This window comes from Gorilla gorilla, chromosome 5 (assembly GCF_029281585.2).
Source record: "Gorilla gorilla gorilla isolate KB3781 chromosome 5, NHGRI_mGorGor1-v2.1_pri, whole genome shotgun sequence".
Taxonomy (NCBI): domain Eukaryota; kingdom Metazoa; phylum Chordata; class Mammalia; order Primates; family Hominidae; genus Gorilla; species Gorilla gorilla.
The window spans coordinates 141,582,762-141,602,092 of record NC_073229.2 but is presented as its reverse complement, the minus strand read 5'-3'; the positions used below and the strand labels follow the sequence as shown (position 1 = coordinate 141,602,092).

General features: G+C 38.8%; 1 protein-coding gene across 2 annotated transcripts in view; it reads left to right on the top strand.

Moving 5' to 3' along the window:
• Positions 1-19,331, top strand: part of ROS1 (ROS proto-oncogene 1, receptor tyrosine kinase) — a 139,198-nt gene that overhangs the window by 16,532 nt on the left and 103,335 nt on the right. For both annotated transcript variants that reach the window (XM_055390703.1, XM_055390702.2), the window contains 8 exons: positions 92-152; positions 5,328-5,476; positions 6,486-6,624; positions 12,641-12,842; positions 13,488-13,564; positions 15,014-15,136; positions 15,406-15,590; positions 16,431-16,528. In XM_055390703.1, the coding sequence (XP_055246678.1) occupies positions 92-152; positions 5,328-5,476; positions 6,486-6,624; positions 12,641-12,842; positions 13,488-13,564; positions 15,014-15,136; positions 15,406-15,590; positions 16,431-16,528 (1,034 nt within the window). The remainder of the gene's footprint in view (positions 1-91; positions 153-5,327; positions 5,477-6,485; positions 6,625-12,640; positions 12,843-13,487; positions 13,565-15,013; positions 15,137-15,405; positions 15,591-16,430; positions 16,529-19,331) is intronic.

The window sequence follows — 19,331 nt, the reverse complement described above, 5'->3', positions numbered from 1 at the left end:
TTAGGCATTCGGATTTTAAAATTTAGTTGAAGCTTATCAGCAAAACCAGTACCAAGGCTGCCCTGACTGTCATGCTCCCTGTCTTCCACAGCGGGAGTCGTGTGAGGTTGGCTGTAGCAGCGCGGAAGGTGCATATGAAGAGGAAGTACTGGGTAAGAGGACACACACGACTTTTAAAAAATAGGCTGCACCACTCTAGTGACTTGTACTTACGTAAAGATAATGAAACACCTCTCAAAACATCTTGATTTCTGCATCTCAATATGATAAAAAATATCTATTTAGAGAATTCAATAATTTCAAACATATAGGCCATTCTGATAAAGATTCAGCAAGATTCTTCTTTCGGAACAAAACAGAGGAAACAGTACATGACTAATGTTTAGGACCAGATTTTGTCCTCAAGTTCAGTAGGTACACTCACTTCTATCTTAATGACAGACAAATGTACATCCTGAGCAGACTTGATGTCAGAGAATGCCACTGTTTTTTTTTCTCTTTTATTTATTTATTTATTTATTTATTTATTTATTTTATTATACTTTAAGTTTTAGGGTACATGTGCACAACGTGCAGGTTTGTTACATATGTATACATGTGCCATGTTGGTGTGCTGCACCCATTAACTCATCATTTAACATTAGGTGTATCTCCTAATGCTATCCCTCCACCCTCCCTCCACCCCACAACAGGCCCCGGTGTGTAATGTTCCCCTTCCTGTGTCCATGTGTTCTCATTGTTCAATTCCCACCTATGAGTGAGAACATGTGGTGTTTGATTTTTTGTCCTTGCGATAGTTTGCTGAGAATGATGGTTTCCAGCTTCATCCATGTCCCTACAAAGGACATGAACTCATCATTTTTTATGGCTGCACAGTATTCCATGGTGTATGTGTGCCACATTTTCTTAATCCAGTCTATCATTGTTGGACATTTGGGTTGGTTCCAAGTCTTTGCTGTTGTGAATAGTGCGGCAATAAACATACGTGTGCATGTGTCTTTATACCAGCATGATTTATAATCCTTTGGGTATATACCCAGTAATGGGATGGCTGGGTCAAATGATATTTCTAGTTCTAGATCCCTAAGGAATCGCCACACTGACTTCCACAATGGTTGAACTAGTTTACAGTCCCACCAACAGTGTAAAAGTGTTCCTGTTTCTCCACATCCTCTCCAGCACCTGTTGTTTCCTGACTTTTTAATGATTGCCATTCTAACTGGTGTGAGATGGTATCTCATTGTGGTTTTGATTTGCACTTCTCTGATGGCCAGTGATGATGAGCATTTTTTCATGTGTTTTTTGGCTGCATAAATGTCTTCTTTTGAGAAGTGCCTGTTCGTATCCTTCGCCCACTTTTTGATGGGGTTGTTTGTTTTTTTCTTGTAAATTTCTTTGAGTTCATTGTAGATTCTGGACATTAGCCCTTTGTCAGATGAGTAGATTGCAAAAATTTTCTCCCATTCTGTAGGTTGCCTGTTCACTCTGATGGTAGTTTCCTTTGCTGTGCAGAAGCTCTTTAGTTTAATTAGATCCCATTTGTCAATTTTGTCTTTTGTTGCCATTGCTTTTGGTGTTTTAGACATGAAGTCCTTGCCCATGCCTATGTCCTGAATGGTATTGCCTAGGTTTTCTTCTAGGGTTTTTATGGTTTTAGGTCTAACATGTAAGTCTTTAATCCATCTTGAATTAATTTGTGTATAAGGTGTAAGGAAGCGATTGAGTTTCAGCTTTCTACATATGGCTAGCCAGTTTTCCCAGCACCATTTATTAAATAGGGAATCCTTTCCCCATTTCTTGTTTTTGTAGGTTTGTCAAAGATCAGATAGTTGTAGGTATGTGACATTATTTCTGAGGGCTCTGTTCTCTTCATTGGTCTATATCTCTGTTTTGGTACCAGTACCATGCTGTTTTGGTTACTGTAGCCTTGTAGTATAATTTGAAGTCAGGTAGCGTGATGCCTCCAGCTTTGTTCTTTTGGCTTAGGATTGACTTGGCAATGTGGGCATTTTTTTGGTTCCATGTGAACTTTAAAGTAGTTTTTTCCAATTCTGTGAAGAAAGTCATTGGTAGCTTGATGGGGATGGCATTGAATCTGTAAATTACTTTGGGCAGTATGTTTTAATGACTGGAAAGTGTAGGCATATTGTATTGAATGTACCTTTCATTATTCAGCTAGAAGTTATCCTATAGAGTGCGTACTGTGTGTATGACTCCCCAAAAGGCTCTAGAAATTTGTAAAATGTACAGAAGCTATGCTTCTCCGTGTTAGATTTTGAGCAACTAGGGGGTTTGGGTGTTTATCAGCTCCCTCTGCCTGATTTCAGTGTAGGTTGGGCATGTCAAAGTAGCTTTGCCTTAGTGTGTTAACTCTCCAGTAGTTTCTAAAAGGCCAGCGCTTTGATAAGTCATGGCTTGGATGTCAGCAGATATCATTTCCAGAATTCCCTAGGGCATCCTCCCACCGAGCTGTAGACAGTTCCCTTAAGTCTGAAGGATGCTTGGCTCTTCCATATGTTGTAGTTCTTGACTCAGTGGCTTGTTCCTTGCTCTCAGTGGCTGATGGAAATCGGAAGGGGAAACTTATCTTGCTGTTCTGATTTGCTTCTGCCCTTTAGTGTCCCACAAAAGACACCCTAGACGTTTCTGTGGAGAGGTAGTGATATTATATTTTTTTTTTCTGTGTCACGGGAATTAGCTGTGGATAAAATTTATATTTTATGGTTTCCAAGCTGTGCACTGATGTGCTCCAGGCCATTACAGCAATCTCATGAGGAGCCATGGAGTATTTTAAACACTCAAGGTAAACACAGAGATATGTGAAATCTGTTGGACGGTGATACCCAATCTGATCATAAGATTGGAGGAGTTGTGCAGTGCCCAACAGGTACACAGGCCCCATTAGTATGCAATTATTTTTATTTAAGGATGAAATAAAAAATATACAATTTTATCTTTCAATTTCTTATTTGTTTCAAATATCTACCAAATTGTTAGATACCAAATTGTTAGTCAGTTTGGTATTAACACATACTTATTAAGTTATACTACTTAAAAAATCAAACTGTTAGAGAATTCTTTTGGTTCAGGGAACCATAAAAAAATTTCTGAGAAACTAAGGACACCAGAACTGAGGAAGTGTGGAATCTTTTATTTACATTCCTTTATTATATTCTAAAATTATATTACCAACTTAATTATACAATTCTGTTAGAATACAAGTGTAATCAATGCTTTATTTTTATTTTCTCATTGGCTATGGATCAATGTCTATGTACCACTAACAAATGAGATGTACCAAGTCTGAATAAAGACATTTCTACTTAAAGACCATATCTATAGTCTGTTATAATGAATCCTTTCGTCCGTGATCCTAAGACCTTATTTGTCTTTAACACATCTGATTTCTAGGTCATTTATCGGTGAGTATGCTATATTCATTTTAGATACCTCCCATATCTCTTTTCACATGATGGAAAATGATAATAGCTAATAACATATTTAATAAATAGCTAATAACATAATAAATAAATAAATAAACATATTTGCATATACAAAATATGTATGCATGTATATGTGTGTGTGTATATATATATATGAGAGAGAGAGAGAAAGACAGAGTCTCACTCTGTCACCCAGGCTGGAGTACAGGGGCACAATCACAGCTCACTGTAACCTCAAACTCCTGAGTTCAAGCAGTCCTCCTGCCTCAGCCTCCTGAGTAGCTAGGCATGAGCCACCATGCCTGGCCAAAAATAGCTATTTTTTATTAGGCATTTATGAGTTGACCACTTTTCTCATTAATTAATACGTATTAGCTCCTTTTGTCCTCAGAGTTATACATACTATTATTAACCTCATTTTACAGGTGAGAAAATTGAGGCGCAAAGTTTATATACTTGCTTGAGGCCACATAGCTGGTAAGGGATATCTCTGAAATTATAACCCAGCTGCCTGGTAACAGAGCCTTTCCTTACCTACTGTGCCATGTACTGAAAATAGGATGGAGCTCAGTCTAGCTTCCCTTTTTCATTTGGCTCTCTCTTTGCCTTGATATTTTAGCATAAACCTACTTTACCTTTTTTTTTCATATGTATCACCATGGCTTTGAAATATGTCTATGTTTAGCTATGATATTTACATTTACTTGTACTTATATAACTGATCACATCTGCCCAGTTCTCAACTTTTGTCATTTCTGATGCCTCCTGGTTATTTTTCCTCACTCTGCTGACAACTCCATCATTGGACTCCCCTTCAAGGTGTCCACAGCATACCTAATTCGTGCTATTGAGAGTCTCACAACAAGAAAGGGAAGGAAAATGGAGCTGTGCTTTGCTTATTCAGTTATAATAATCAAAAATGAACTATAAAAAGAAGAATCAGCAGAGAAGGGTTGTGCTAGGCCTCTTTGTGGGCTAGGTCCTCGGATGACAATGGCCTTGATTTTTCTGGATTACAGAGTATGGACTTTATTTGGTCCATGTCTGGTGTCGGTAATGATGAGAATTGCGTCAATTTTCTCTTACCCAGAGTAAGGTCCTGGGAGTTTGTAATTAACCATTTTAAGCTCCCTACCAAATTTACCATGCTTTCTCAACCAGAGTGCTGATTTTGTTTCTATAAAAGAAAGCCGAAGCATTAAATTCATCACAATTTTGGAAAAATATAAAAAGTAAAGTAAAATCATTTCATCCCAGTGGCATACCATTCAGAAATCTAGCCCTTAGTACCATGCCTGGCAAGCAGCACCTGAGAAATTGCTGCCAATTGTAATACGTCTAATGTTTAGACGTCCTGAAATATTTTATAATGTGAAACAGCCGATCATAGCGTCCTTTGGAGTAAAGGCAATTACTCTGTATATATAAAAAATAATTTGTTGTTAAGATGCACAGCAATAGTAGAATTAGAGTATAAAATTTCAGAAATATATTGGGGTACACATCCCAGGATAATGGATGGTTCTGTTGTGCCACAGACATGCTCTGAGCATTGGCTCCCCCCGCCTGTAAGAGAGTGGTATTGTAAGAGAAAACTGGACAGCTCAGAACCCTCTGTGTCATCTGCCTGTAAAAGCAACACCTGAACAAAAAAATACTGTGTTCAAAGATAACAATAAATTCTGTGGAAAAAAGACTGACAGACTGACTGATTGATTTTTTAAAATAAACTGAATATGCATACCATTGATTATTCAAGTGAGTTATTGTGGCAAGATGCAGTTTTAGCAAGAGAATACGGAGAGCCCTAGATGAGACAGGCACACACTCTCTTGCGCTGATGGACAGGAGTGCGTGGTGAGTGAAATCTTGTTTTTTCCCCAGAAAATGCAGACCTTCCAACTGCTCCCTTTGCTTCTTCCATTGGAAGCCACAATATGACATTACGATGGAAATCTGCAAACTTCTCTGGAGTAAAATACATCATTCAGTGGAAATATGGACAACTTCTGGGAAGCTGGACTTATACTAAGGTATGAAAGGCTGCCTTTGTACCTCAACCCAGACCCCTTCCCAATTTTTTTTTTTTTTTTTTTTTTTTGAGACGGAGTCTCGCTCTGTCGCCCAGGCTGGAGTGCAGTGGCGCGATCTCGGCTTACTGCAAGCTTCGCCTCATGGGTTCACGCCATTCTCCTGCCTCAGCCTCCCACAGGCGCCCGCCATCGCGCCCGGCTAATTTTTTGTATTTTCAGTAGAGACAGGTTTCACCGTGTTAGCCAGGATGGTCTCATCTCCTGACCTCGTGATCCGCCCGCTTCGGCCTCCCAAAGTGCTGGGATTACAGGCATGAGCCACCGCGCCCTGCCCCCAATTTTTAAAAGTGCCAAATTATTACTTATAAGCATAAAGGCCTTCTAGAAAAGATTCAGCTGTAAGATGGGTAGTTGGGTTCAGATGAACTTTAATCTCAGCTGCTCTGTAACATGTTAATGCTAAGCCTTAACATTAAGGCTTATTTTATAGAGAAAATATTTATTTTATAAGGTAAATATAATGTTGGACATATATACTATTCCTTCATTACAGCATCACGTAACCATTCACCTCATTAGTCATTATCTGCCCATCACAGCCAAGATGAGTCTAGCTACGATGGAGGGCAGAAGAAAGATTCTCATGGGGGTTGTTGCAATTTAGAAGTACTGTCTATGGTGGTCATCCAGGACTGTGTCTTTTAGGGAAGCATGAGAAAGTTTAGAAAAAGAAAAATAGTCCCAAGATACTATGTGTATGAACATAGAAAAATTCAAGTCCTTGAGGTAAATGCCAAATAATTGAATCCATAATTTTGCTATTTTGAAGGGGAGAATTTCTGAGTGAATTCTGCACGCTGATATCTGAATGGCTTAGCTCTAAGCTCCAGGCCTCTTATTTCATCTTCTCTGTTGAGCCATCCATCTTCTACAAATTAATCTATGCTTTTGAGTCCCAATGTGGGGTGCTGATTCTATAATGCTGATTATTGATCACTCCTTGATCTAGACTGTGTCCAGACTGTCCTGTGTGGTCAAGCCCCTGCACCCCTTCACTGAGTACATTTTCCGAGTGGTTTGGATCTTCACAACGCAGCTGCAGCTCTACTCCCCTCCAAGTCCCAGTTACAGGACTCATCCTCATGGAGGTATGGTGTGCACACATTTCTTATGAAAGGACATTATTCCAAAGCTTTGATTTAGTTTGTTTTTATTTTAAACAATGAAATAAATCTATTCCTTCCTATTAATAGATTCATTCAACAACTGGATACATAACTACGTGCCAGGTAGTATTCTAGGTACTCACAATACCTTTATGATCAAAAGAGACAATGACCCCTGCTCTTGTGGAGCTCACTTTCTTTTTTCTTTTCTTTTCTTTTTTTTTTTTTTTTGGAGACAGAGTCTTGCTCCGTTGCCCAGGCTGGAATGCAGTGGTGCGATCTTGGCTCACTGCAACCTCCACCTCCTGGGTTCAAGTGATTCCCCTGCCTCAGCCTTCCAAGCAGCTGGGACTCAGGCATGCACTACCATGCCTGGCTAATTTTTTGTATTTTTAGTGGAAATGGGGTTTCACCATGCTGGCCAGGCTGGTCTTGTATTCCTGACCTCAAGTGATCTGCCCGCCTTGGCCTCCCAAAGTGCTGGGATTATAGGCGTGAGCCACCTCGCCCAGCTGGAGCTCACATGTTGTTGGAAGAGAAATATTCTGCAATAAACCTAAGAAATAAATAAAGTATATTATAAGTGGGATGGTGCTGTGTGCTATAGTAAGAGGAATATTTTGAGCAGGGTTTGTCATTTAGGGGATTGGAAATGAAGAGTGAAGAGAGAAGGAGAGGCCAGTGGCAGTATGAAATAAGGTGGCCAGAATGAGCCTTGGTGAGCTGGTGGGGTAAAGTTTCAGCAAAGACTTAAAGGAGGCAAGGAAGTCAACCAGGCAGCTATCTCACGTAGAGAGTTTCAGGCAGAGGGATGGTCCGTGTGGAAGACCTAAGGCAAGAACATCCGTGGCCTGATCAAGGAGCAACTAGGAGGCCCACGTGGCTGAACAAGAGTGAAGGAGGCAGAGGAGTAACAGCTAAGGTCAGAGAGATGGGGGCCAGATCCCAGTCTACCTCAGGGATCTTGGTAAGGAATGTGGCTTTTATTCTGGAAGGAGAGTCACTGTAAGGTTTTGAGGAGAGGAGTGACATGATCTGATGCGAACTGCCTTATACGTTAAAAGGAAAACTGGCTGCTGTATGGAGAATGAACTCTGGGGTGTGGGAGGAAGCAGGAAGAACTGGTAGGAAGCCATGCGGTGACCCAGGTGAGAGGCCCAGGGGTGGTAGTGGTGTGGTATAGATATGTTTGGATTCTATTTTTATTTCTTGATATAATTTTAGTCTTTTTATTGCCTAGGTTGTAAACTTCTTTGGCTGTGGAAAAATAACATCGGTAAAAAAATTCACCTCCTTTTTTTTTTTTTTTTTTACTGAAAAGTTGGTTATTTTTTGTATTATATTTTTAATATAATTGAAAGGAAGATTGGGCACTTTTTTCATTCATTCAAGTATTTATCAAGGACCTATTATATACCAGACATTGTTCTAGGAACTAAAGATGATAAAATCCTAACCCTTATGGGGCTTGCATTCCAGCTAGGGAAGACAGTCCGATAAGTAATTAAGTAAAAGTATTTTCTGGGTTATGGGAAGACCCAATGAATAGCATCCTTCTTCTTAGTCTGAATTCTGAACCAATAAAAGATAAAACAAAAACAGCCAGAAGATGGCTGCAGGAATGTCAATATTATTTCTGATAAGGGCCAAATTGTATGATGAGAGATTTTAAAGTAGGAAGTGCGATGTGACACATAGCCAGAGGCTTGGTTGCATAGGGCCATACTGACCCTGATAAGGAGTACAGATTTTATTCTAAGTGGGACAGAATGTCTTTGGAGTGTTCTAAGGAGGAGAGGTACTTGTTCAAATTTTAAAACTTTCAGTATGGCTGATGCATGGAGAATAGACTGGGAAGGTGGAAGGAGGGCCAGGGAAGCTGGGGAGCTGTTAGGAGGCCAAGCAAGTCAGGCTTGATTTGGTGATGGCTCTGACTAGGATGGTGATGGGAAAACAGGGAAAGGTTTGTCATATATTTTGAAGATTGAGCTGTTGGGGTGGCTGAATGGATTTGGCAAGGAAGATGGGAAAATCAAAGTTGCTAACTTAGACTTTCAGTCTGAACACCTGAATGTCATCATTTACTGAGACAGGGACAAGGGTAAAGGAGGAGTGGCTTTCCTAGATAAAATCGTCAGTTCTGTTTCGGCCAAGCAAAATTTGAGATGTCTATTAGATATCCAAGTGGAGTTGCTGAGGAAGCAATTAAATGGAAGGATTTGGAACTGAGGAGGTAAGTCGAAGGTATCCAAACTACCAATTTAGGAGTTATCACCACGGAGATGTGATTCAAGCCATGGGCCTGGAGGCAATATGCTAAAAGTGAATGTGGTTGAAAAAAGGAGAAGGTCAAGGTGTCAGCCCAAGGGCCCTTAATATTTGGTGGCCGGGAAGAAGAGGAGGGACAGCAAAGGACATGGAGAAGGAGAGACTCGGGAGCTTGTGGTGTCTCAAAGCCAAGTGATGAAAGTGTTTCATAAATGAAGGTGATTGAGTATGAAACAGTGACATTATCTCTGGAAAGCAACAAAAACCTTCTTATCTGCTAGATTCCTGCTTCCTCATTTTCCCACCCTTTATACAGAATGTTGCCCTATCAGAATATAACTTTATCTGAGCTGCTGTCCTCTGAATACTAATATATCCTTAGAGCAATTCTAGCTCTAAATAAATGTTATTGTTCTCTTGTTCAAAATATATTCATGGGATATCTATAGATGCATGGATACTTTAAGAAGCTTACTCCCTTGTAGAAGAGATAAAGCACATGCCTAATTAACCTCATAATAGGGTAAAGCTTTATTAAACACATAGAAAAGGTACTGACAAATTCCCATGGAAATTTAGAGGAGGGAAGTATTTATTTCTGAAATGAAATATCAAAGAAATCTCTTTGGAGGAAGTCTCATTTGTTGAGTTAGACATGAGGTGAGGAGAGAAAAGGGCAGGTCCAGGTGTCTATGTGACCAGGGTCACCAAGATTGGATTCTAAGGCATGGAGGGAAATCAGTCAGTATTCCATCTGCTGGAAGCATAGGATACAGGAAGAAAAATAGTGAGAATAACACTGGGAAGGCAGACTAGGTCCAGATTACCAAGAATCTTAAATGTCCTGGGTAAGAAGTTTGCACTTTATTTAGAATGCAGTTAGGAGCTATGGAAGGTTTTAAAGCACAACAGTAATTGCTTCACATGCTTCTCAGAAAGAGAATTTTGGCAACTGCACATAGAATAGATTGAGAGAATGAGAGAGATTTGAAAGTACAGAGGTAGAGACCAGCTGGGAGGTTACTATATTATTTTAAGATTTTATCAAAACAGCTTTTTAAAAACAGAACATATATTGGGGTATTCTCTGACTTATTATTTTGAAGATGTGACTTCCACACCAGGAAAAGCATTCAAACCTAGAAGCCTTAGAGGAAGGCGAATGCTGGGGCAGACACTGAGGGAGAGTTGTCTGCTGCCCTCGCCCTCAGAGTTAGCTGAGGCAACCCAGGAAGACATGCTCCAGGCTGGATGCCCTAACCCTCAGCTCTGGAGGTGTGCCTATGTGCAGAGAGCCTCAGGCTGAACTAGGCCTTGGACCTAAGCACAGCCGAGCAGCTGATGAAGTGGGTTGGGGCATTTTCCCCCTTCCCTGATGGTTGCTCTCTCCTTGCTTGTCAGATCTCAGGGTTTGTGTGGCCACCTCTGCTGATTATTCTGACTATTCTTGCTTAGCACCTCAGACCAAACACTGGCCTAGGACCATGTTCGAAATTTTCCAGATCAGAGGAGAATGAATTCTTCCTTGTTCCAAGCAATGCCATATGTTATCCAACAGTGCTGGGACATTTTCCGGTGCTACAGAAATACCGTGCAGGGACATTGGCTGGGCAAATCAAAATAATGAAAGCAAATTTTGCTGTTCATTTCTGGGCCTTTCTCCTGGATAAGCAAGCTCACATACCCTCTGTGTCTTCTAGACCTACATGGGTGTCCTTCTTATGGATAGCATCTCATGTTTCTGATTCTCACTTTTCTAGCTACATCAAAACTTAGAAACTTATCTGTATTGTGTTAATTGCCTCATAACCCTATTCTCTTTTAGCTGTGGGAATGACATGATTTTAGATGGTGCTATTGCCTTTTTTTTTTTTTTAGACAGAGTCTCGCTGTTGCCCAGGCTGGAGTACAGTAGCACGATCTCAGCTCACTGCAACCTCCACCTCCTGGGTTCAAGCGATTCTCCTGCCTCAGCCTCCTGAGTAGCTGGGACTACAGGTGCATGCCACCATGCCTGGTTACTTTTTGTATTTTTAGTAGAGATGGGGTTTCACCGTGTTAGCCAGGATGGTCTCAATCTCCTGACCTCGTGATCCGCCTGCCTCGGCCTCCTAAAGTGCTGGGATTACAAGCGTGAGTCACCGCGTGTTTTTTTTTTTTTTTTTTTTTTAAGACAAGGTCTCACTCTGCCACCCAGGTTGGAGTGCAGTGGCACAATTTCGGCTCACTGCAACTTCTGCCTCCTGGGTTCAAGTGATTCTTGTGCCTCAGCCTCCCAGGTAGCTGGGATTACAGGCATGCGCCACCATGCCTGGCTAATTTTTGTAATTTTAGTAGAGATGGGTTTTTGCCATGTAGGCCAGGCTGATCTCGAACTCCTGGCCTCAAGCGATTGGTCCACGTTGGCCTTCCAAAGTGCTAGGATTACAGGTGTAAACCACTGCACCTGGCCTAAATGGTGCTATTGCCTTTTAACTGGGTCCTTTCAGAAAATAATTTCTTAACAAAGGAATGATTGTCAGACAAGGGATACCAGCATTTCAGGGATGATTTTTGTGTTGTTGTTTTTTTTTCGATGGGGAAGACCTGGACAATGATCGCATCTTGCCACGTAGGTGACATTTAACTTGCTTCAATGGTGGAAGATCACATTTGGGCATTGATCCTAATGACTTAAATTTTGACATTCTAATTATATTATAATTCAATGGGAGAAATTTATTTCTTCCCTGTTTATCATGGTGACTGACTACATGGAGCCGAGGAGTGATGCAATGATGCTTGTGTTTGCTGAAAATTAGTCTGAGAGTTAGAGATGAATTGCATCAGAGAAAGGCTGAAAGAGCAATTAAAAGGGCTTTTAAAAGTCAGTGGTGATGCAGAGCATTTGCCAAAAGTGTTCAGAGGGAGAGAAATCTACTCAAGAGCAAAGTAACTTCTAATTGTGTCTTTCTATGGAAAGAGGAGAGAAAGAGTCTGGTTTTAGGGGTTTGGTTTGAAAAGCAGGTGGAGACACAGATGGAAGCTAGGCTGTCAGATCATTTGTTGTCCTTTCTTTTTCTACATAAGTAGCTGCTGGGGACTGTGTGTGAACGCTCAGTTGTTTCATACATGCTCCTTTAATCCTTTGCCAGGGTAGGGGTGCTGAAGCTCAATCAGCCTGGATTTCCAGGACCTGAGAGCTGGGGTAAGGAAAGTGTACTCTGGGTCATTAGAGCTGATGCCAACAAAAGTGAAGCCAACTGTTCGAATTCCAGCTTGTCTGAACCCACATCTCCAGCTGGAACCAGCAAGGCTGCCCCACTCAAGTGAGTGAAAAGGCCCCAGGATGGACTTTTTTTTAAACTTGTCGATCATTGACTCCAGTTTTAGTCAGACTCTCCTCTTCTTCCTAAACTGGTTCCATCCCGTGTTTCAACTCATTTAAGTCCCTAGAGATTCCTGATGACTTTTTTTAAAAGGGCCATTATTGTATTCATATACACTATATTTAATTTTATTTCATTAATTAGAAGTGAGGAAAGTAACATTTGAAAGGGCCTCTTGGGAAAGGAGCGAACTGGTTTAGACATCTTACCACCTTTCCTCTGTCACATATTTTGAGTATTAATAAAATTATTTCGTTTCCATTAAGTTTTCAAAAAAAAAAACAAGACTTTTTTCCATCTTATTTTAAAAACATCATGCTTGCACATTTTTCTGCTCACTATGTCACCATTATCTCTTCCAGTTCCTGAAACTGCACCTTTGATTAGGAATATTGAGAGCTCAAGTCCCGACACTGTGGAAGTCAGCTGGGATCCACCTCAATTCCCAGGTGGACCTATTTTGGGTTATAACTTAAGGCTGATCAGCAAAAATCAAAAATTAGATGCAGGGACACAGAGAACCAGTTTCCAGTTTTACTCCACTTTACCAAATACCATCTACAGGTAAGAATTAAGTGATACAGAATAAAATGTAACCAGCATGGCTGCAGGCGTGATAATTATTTAAGAAATATGGGTATGGAATAGTTTAAATGTACTTTGAGAAGCACCACTGACTCCGTGGTGTTGGGTTGAAGTCATTGTGGTTTTCCTCAGGCTTATATGCCTGTTAGATTATAGCGTCCTAAGCAAAAACATTCTCAAGTATTTCTATTATATTCAGAGGATACTTATAAATATGGCTAATAAAGACATCGTAAACACCATGAATGTCAAATTTTCATTTAATCCAATATGAAAAAGTAAGGAGGTAGAGTTCTGTTTAGGTATTTTTATTAACCATTAGGGTAATTATTTTATTGTTAGTTTTCTGTCATTTACTAGAGCCTCTTTAAATTCGGAGAAGAATGGGGGTCATGCAGATAGCAGAGTTCAGCTTTTGACCTCTATGACCCTGAACTGTTCTAGGGGAATGCAAACAAGGATGTGATTGATGGTCATTTCGGTGCTGAGCAGTGGCACCACGTAACTAGACTCATGCATTGCCACATCATCCTTTAAATAGAAATGTTATTGCTCCTTCTATTTTTATCTCATGTTCACACCATGCCATGTGAAACACGTCTCTCCAAATTGTTTTTGGAATAGGTTTTCTATTGCAGCAGTAAATGAAGTTGGTGAGGGTCCAGAAGCAGAATCTATTATTACCACTTCATCTTCAGCAGGTATGGCTCAGGCTTCTTCCTTTAGCTACACAGGAATGAGGGTGGCAAGGGTGGTTTCAGAGCCAGAAGCCCTGGGTCACCTGGTAGACCTCAAGACCCACCTCTTCTGCCCAGATGATTATTGTCTTTTGGGTACTTGTTAAGTTTTCCATTTTAAATGAACCTAAGTATTTGATGAATTAAAGTAAGTGGTTAGATATTAGAATTTGGGAATTGAAAATCAGAATAAAAAATTTAGGGTTTTAAAAAAATGGCCTCAAATCTTTGGTTTCAGTTGAAATCACTAGTGTTTCTGACTCACATTTACACACTTAAGGGATACATATAACTTTTCTGCCCTAATCCCTATTTTAGATTATATATAATTATTTAATATATATCAGACATTGTTTTCCAGTATCTTTGTTTTTAAATATATCTGGACTTTAATAATTTACATTTTACTATATAAGTATTCAGTCTGCCAAAGTATCTTTTATTATTTTGTAAGCACCCTTTCTTTTTGGCTTTGGTGTTTTATTGATTACCTCAAGTGACTGAATACTTACTGTATGATATATGTGTGAGCAAAATAACAAATGAAAATGCTTTCTAAGAAGTACTGGAAATTTGAGGGGAAACTAATAAAAGATTTTTGAGAACATCCAAAGATTCACAATTCTGGGAGCCTGTTTTCTATTTTTACTAGAACCCTATTTGCTGACTTGACTGCCCCTTACTCTAATCTGTACATGCCTGTGCCAATGGATATTGAATGTCATCCATCATCAGCCTTTGTTTTTTTGGCTGTTCCTAGACTCTAGGAAAGGAGAGATATTTTTGTTATGTAAGAAGCACGTCCAAAGGGTGAGTTAAATATAGAGCAGGGTTAAGGTTGTTGTTACCGTGATTATTGCATAACATTCATTAAATACCCTAAAAATGTTCACCCATGCACCTTGTGTCAGTCTCCACTTGAACAGGATATCAAGCAGAGTTCTTCAGCCTTCCAATGTCATTCCTCTAAGGACCTTTCTTCTGCCCCAAAGGGAAAGATACTGAAGACAACACAGAGACAACCAGTGTCTGACAATATGTGTGTGTTATGCATAACCCACTCTGGCCTGGGGTGGACCACCTCCACCGAGCCAATTCTCATGGCTGAAAATAATAAGCTGAGCTGGGGCAAGGTTGTTGAGAATAGTGATACATCATGTGATGTCATTTCTGGGTTATTTAGGGGCATATGAACATAAATCCTATTTGATTGTTACTGTACTTCCTACCTCCAATCATAGAATAATGTGAGTTATACCATAGATGCAATTCTCCAGTGCCATTAGAGAAAATTTGACCAGCCTCTTTCAAGCACTAGTCCCCTTGCTTTGAAGGGTAGTACTGATCTTTTTTTGTGTCTGTTAGTGTACCTGTGGTTGGTCTACCTGTCTGCAAATCGTGTTGTTTTTTCAGTTCAACAAGAGGAACAGTGGCTCTTTTTATCCAGAAAAACTTCTCTAAGAAAGAGATCTTTAAAACATTTAGTAGATGAAGCACATTGCCTTCGGTTGGATGCTATATACCATAATATTACAGGTCAGCATGATAAGGATAAATGATTCCTTAGTGTGAAAAAAAGATTCTGAAAGAAGCACTTCTAGAATAAAAGAAAATTTTTGAATATTTCTGGAACATATTCTCTTAATATCCTAATATATTAGAATAATTTAGAAGAATATTTTCTTTTAAAATAAAATACTTCTATTTTAATTTATTAAGCATTAAATAAATAAATTCTCATTCATACAAGTTTTTTGTCCTGGTTGTTATATAATAATGTATGTGCACTTGCATGGCTCTTCTAGGAATATCTGTTGATGTCCACCAGCAAATTGTTTATTTCTCTGAAGGAACTCTCATATGGGCGAAGAAGGCTGCCAACATGTCTGATGTATCTGACCTGAGAATTTTTTACAGAGGTTCAGGATTAATTTCTTCGATCTCCATAGATTGGCTTTATCAAAGAATGTATTTCATCATGGATGAACTGGTTAGTCCGAAAAGTTAAAGAGGAATAGTGATAGACAGTGCTACTGATATGCATATCTTGGTATATTTAATACTAAACACAATTGCCTTATTCAACAAATACTCAAGTATTTACTATGCCTTAGATACTAGGTTATCAATGAATCATAGATCTGGCCTATAGGAGGGTGTAGCCTTTACCTAGTGCTAGTCCTGACATAGCATTAAATCACCTTTATTTGTACTTTTTTAGAGTCATGAGTTTATACTGAAAATAATTCATCTTCTATAAGATAGTGGTGGTACCTGTGTTATTGTTAGGTAAGACTGCCAGTCATGATCAAAGTTAGCTGCAAGCATTTAAAATTATATCATTACCAGAGGGAAATTTAGTAGTTCTCCAGAAACACAGTAGTACTGTACTTTTCGGAAGACCATTTTTTGTTATTGTTGGTGGTGGTGGTGGTGCATAAGGACTATTTTGAGCTGATGAAGACACCGTCTTGACATGTTTCAAATTCTACTTCTTTGGAAGGTACAGGCTTATCACAGTAAGCAACAGCCATTGCTGTGGTTGAAAGCACATAAACCTAGATATCGCTTAAATGTTAAAAATAGTCGAATGCCTCTACAAGCCAGGAAAATAGGCACTTGTATTGCATTGATGTCAATAATGTATAAATTCATTAGGATATAGGATATAAAACTGCCGTTTAAGGGCTTTTTTTTGCTCATTTGTCTTGGACAGTGCTCAGTGCCTAGTACAATTCCAACAGAACAGATACTCAGGGATACTTGTTGGCTGAATTTAATGCTGTATAGACAGATGCTAATCCTACCGGTATATTTTTTATTTTTTTAGGTATGTGTCTGCGATTTAGAGAACTGCTCAAACATCGAGGAAATTACTCCACCCTCTATTAGTGCACCTCAAAAAATTGTGGCTGATTCATACAATGGGTATGTGTTAGCCTTGTAAAGATGAATTCTCTTCCATTGGCAATAAATAATCTTTGAGAAACTTGCTTGCTAATGAAACGTTGTAGTACCAGATGAGCCTATCTATGCATCTTACTTTAGGTGAATTTAATTAAATTCAGGCAAAGTTTTCATTCTGTAGAGCCAGGAGGGAATTTTTTTTCAAACATAAATCAACTCTTATAAAGTAGTTATTTCTCTCTCCTTCACAGCCAAATATGGGAATATGGGAAAGACCTCCTGTCTGGGAGTCAGGGGTTGGGTTCTAGTCCTGGATTTGCCACTTCTTTATCATGGGATTGAGTCTCACTTTCCCCCTCCACACTATCTGTGATAAAGCCCCTTCATTCCACCTGTTCCTTTTGCTGAGCCATTCAACTGTAGTTCATTCCTCTGGTTTGGTTCTCACATCTATCAAGAGGTTCTTTAATAAGAAAGCTGCTAGCTTCCACCTTAGGAGACAGGAGCTGATTGATAACTCTGCCTCCTACCCCCAAATGAAATGGATACATTGTACTGCAGTCTTGCTGTTAAATTGGAGTAGTACCTCAAGCAAGTAATATCATGTCTATGACCATTGATTTATCAATCCATATAGGGAAGGTAATAATACTTACCCAGTTGGGTTATTTTGAAGACAAAATGAGGTATTTATTGTGCATGTATTTTGTGAACTCCAGATATATATGAATATGAAGGATAAACACATAGAAAGTTATTTTGGAGTTATTATTTCTCAGATATGACCAGATAATAACAGATTAGTAACCAGTAGGCAAAGCCCATGTTTGTAAGATTAAACTTTTTTCTTTCCTGTAGGAATAAAGTTGCTTTCATTTGGAATGAAAAAAAAAATACAGCTCATAACATGTTTTTCACAAACGAAACTTTCTTTTAAAAGAGATTGTTCATTATAGATTTTAAAATCAAGCTTTCTATTCCTATTCATTCACAATTTACTAAAGATTTATTTTAACTTCTAGGTTTGAATGAATTACTGAATTATGGAATATTTAATGCTTTGTGATGTAGGACAAGGATTCTCTGGATCTTACTGTTTTCATGTGTAAAGGTCTACGGTCCTATGAAATGTAACTTTGTTGTTGACACTTACACAAAATGACTCATTCTGAGGATAATGAACTTTACCCACTAATCGATCATTCAAACGCGATCACTGAGGTCTTCAGTGGCTCTTTTTTTCCATTAGGATAAAATGGATTTGTGCTTAGATTTTGCAGTGTGACTAGAAATGATAATGATAATTAGTATTTATACTGAATGTGTGTTTCTAAGTGTATTATGTCCAATAATTCATTTAATTTGTATTCAACCCTATGAAATAAGTACTTTTATTATTCTAGTTTTATAGATAAGGAAAGGGAAACACGGGTTGATTCAGTAATTGTCTAAGATTATACAGCTGTTTTGCGATGGAACCAGTGGAACCAGACAGGCCCTGGAACAAGAAATCTTGCTCCAGGACTTCTAGCTCCAGGGCCTGTCTTCTAACCATCTCTCTATACCATGATAGGAGAATTTCTATAAAAATCAGCATGTAACTTTCAGCAATAGTTTGTGTATAGTAGTCCTAAAGGACATCAGATATGTGAAACAGTGTATTGTCGTGGTATTAGAAATATTTTCCTCTATGCTGTTCTTTTTGCACTGCGAATTGTCTGCTCATTGAGTTCAGACTTACTGTAAAACCTCTGCTTTTCTTCCTACCACCACTTCCCCATCTTCTTCCACCCCAGCTTCTCCTCCTCACTCTGTCCTCCTCTTCCCATGCACCAGAGCTCTTCACCTTCTTTCTATTTTTCTTTCTCTTCCTCCCTGCTTCAATATAATAATTGTAATATTTACCACAGATAGTTTTCCTTTTATCTACTCTGAAATTCCTCCAAATTCCATTAACAATTTTGAATTTGGGAAACAAAAGCAGAAAATTAAGAGCCAAGCTGTTTTTGCTTTTTGCCTGGTACAATCCGTCCTCAGGGAAAAGAACATAGCTACATATCTCAAAATGGAGCTTATATCTCAGGATATTATTCTAGCATAGGAGTTTTGAGAAAGTTGATCAAGATTTGGAATAGTCATCAAGGGGAATTAGAGCAGAACTAAATAAGGACAAGGAAAATGATTTGACAGTTTTGATGAGAGGTTGGAATGCTGCCAGTCCTTGGGGTTGGGATAAGAATTTATCAAAGTATACTTCTGTTAGCACCTTTCTCCATAATCACTAATTGTAAATTAGCTACATCCACATTAATGGTTTTATATTTTAGTTAAAAGTTTATTTACATATTTCATTGTCAATGAAATATTTTAGCAGTATGTTTTCTTTTTCATTATTAAAATAACCTGCCTCGTTACTGTGAGGTTTGACTTTAAATTAGATGTGCTTCTCTAACTCTTCCGTTGGCTTCTTTCTCCTGATTGCTGGATTTTCCTGCTTCAGTCATGTGTGGGGTATTTCTTTGTGGTTTATAAAATGGTAGCTCTATTGCCTGAATCAATTGTAGATTAAAAATATTAGTCCACTGCAAATGCAAAGTAGCCATGCTAGTTATAGCAAAATGATAACTGTACAATTAAAAATGGTTTAAATGTTTTACTTTCTTCCATTTATCACTCAGAATGCATGAGAAAATTTACTGATAAAATTAGACTTAAGGATGTGTGTTTTTTGGAGGAAAATGTTTGATAGTAAATACCGTATTTAGCCATGTGATTTCTATATAGTATGTTTTCCTTTAAAATTTTGAAAGACCCTTCCTGGCCA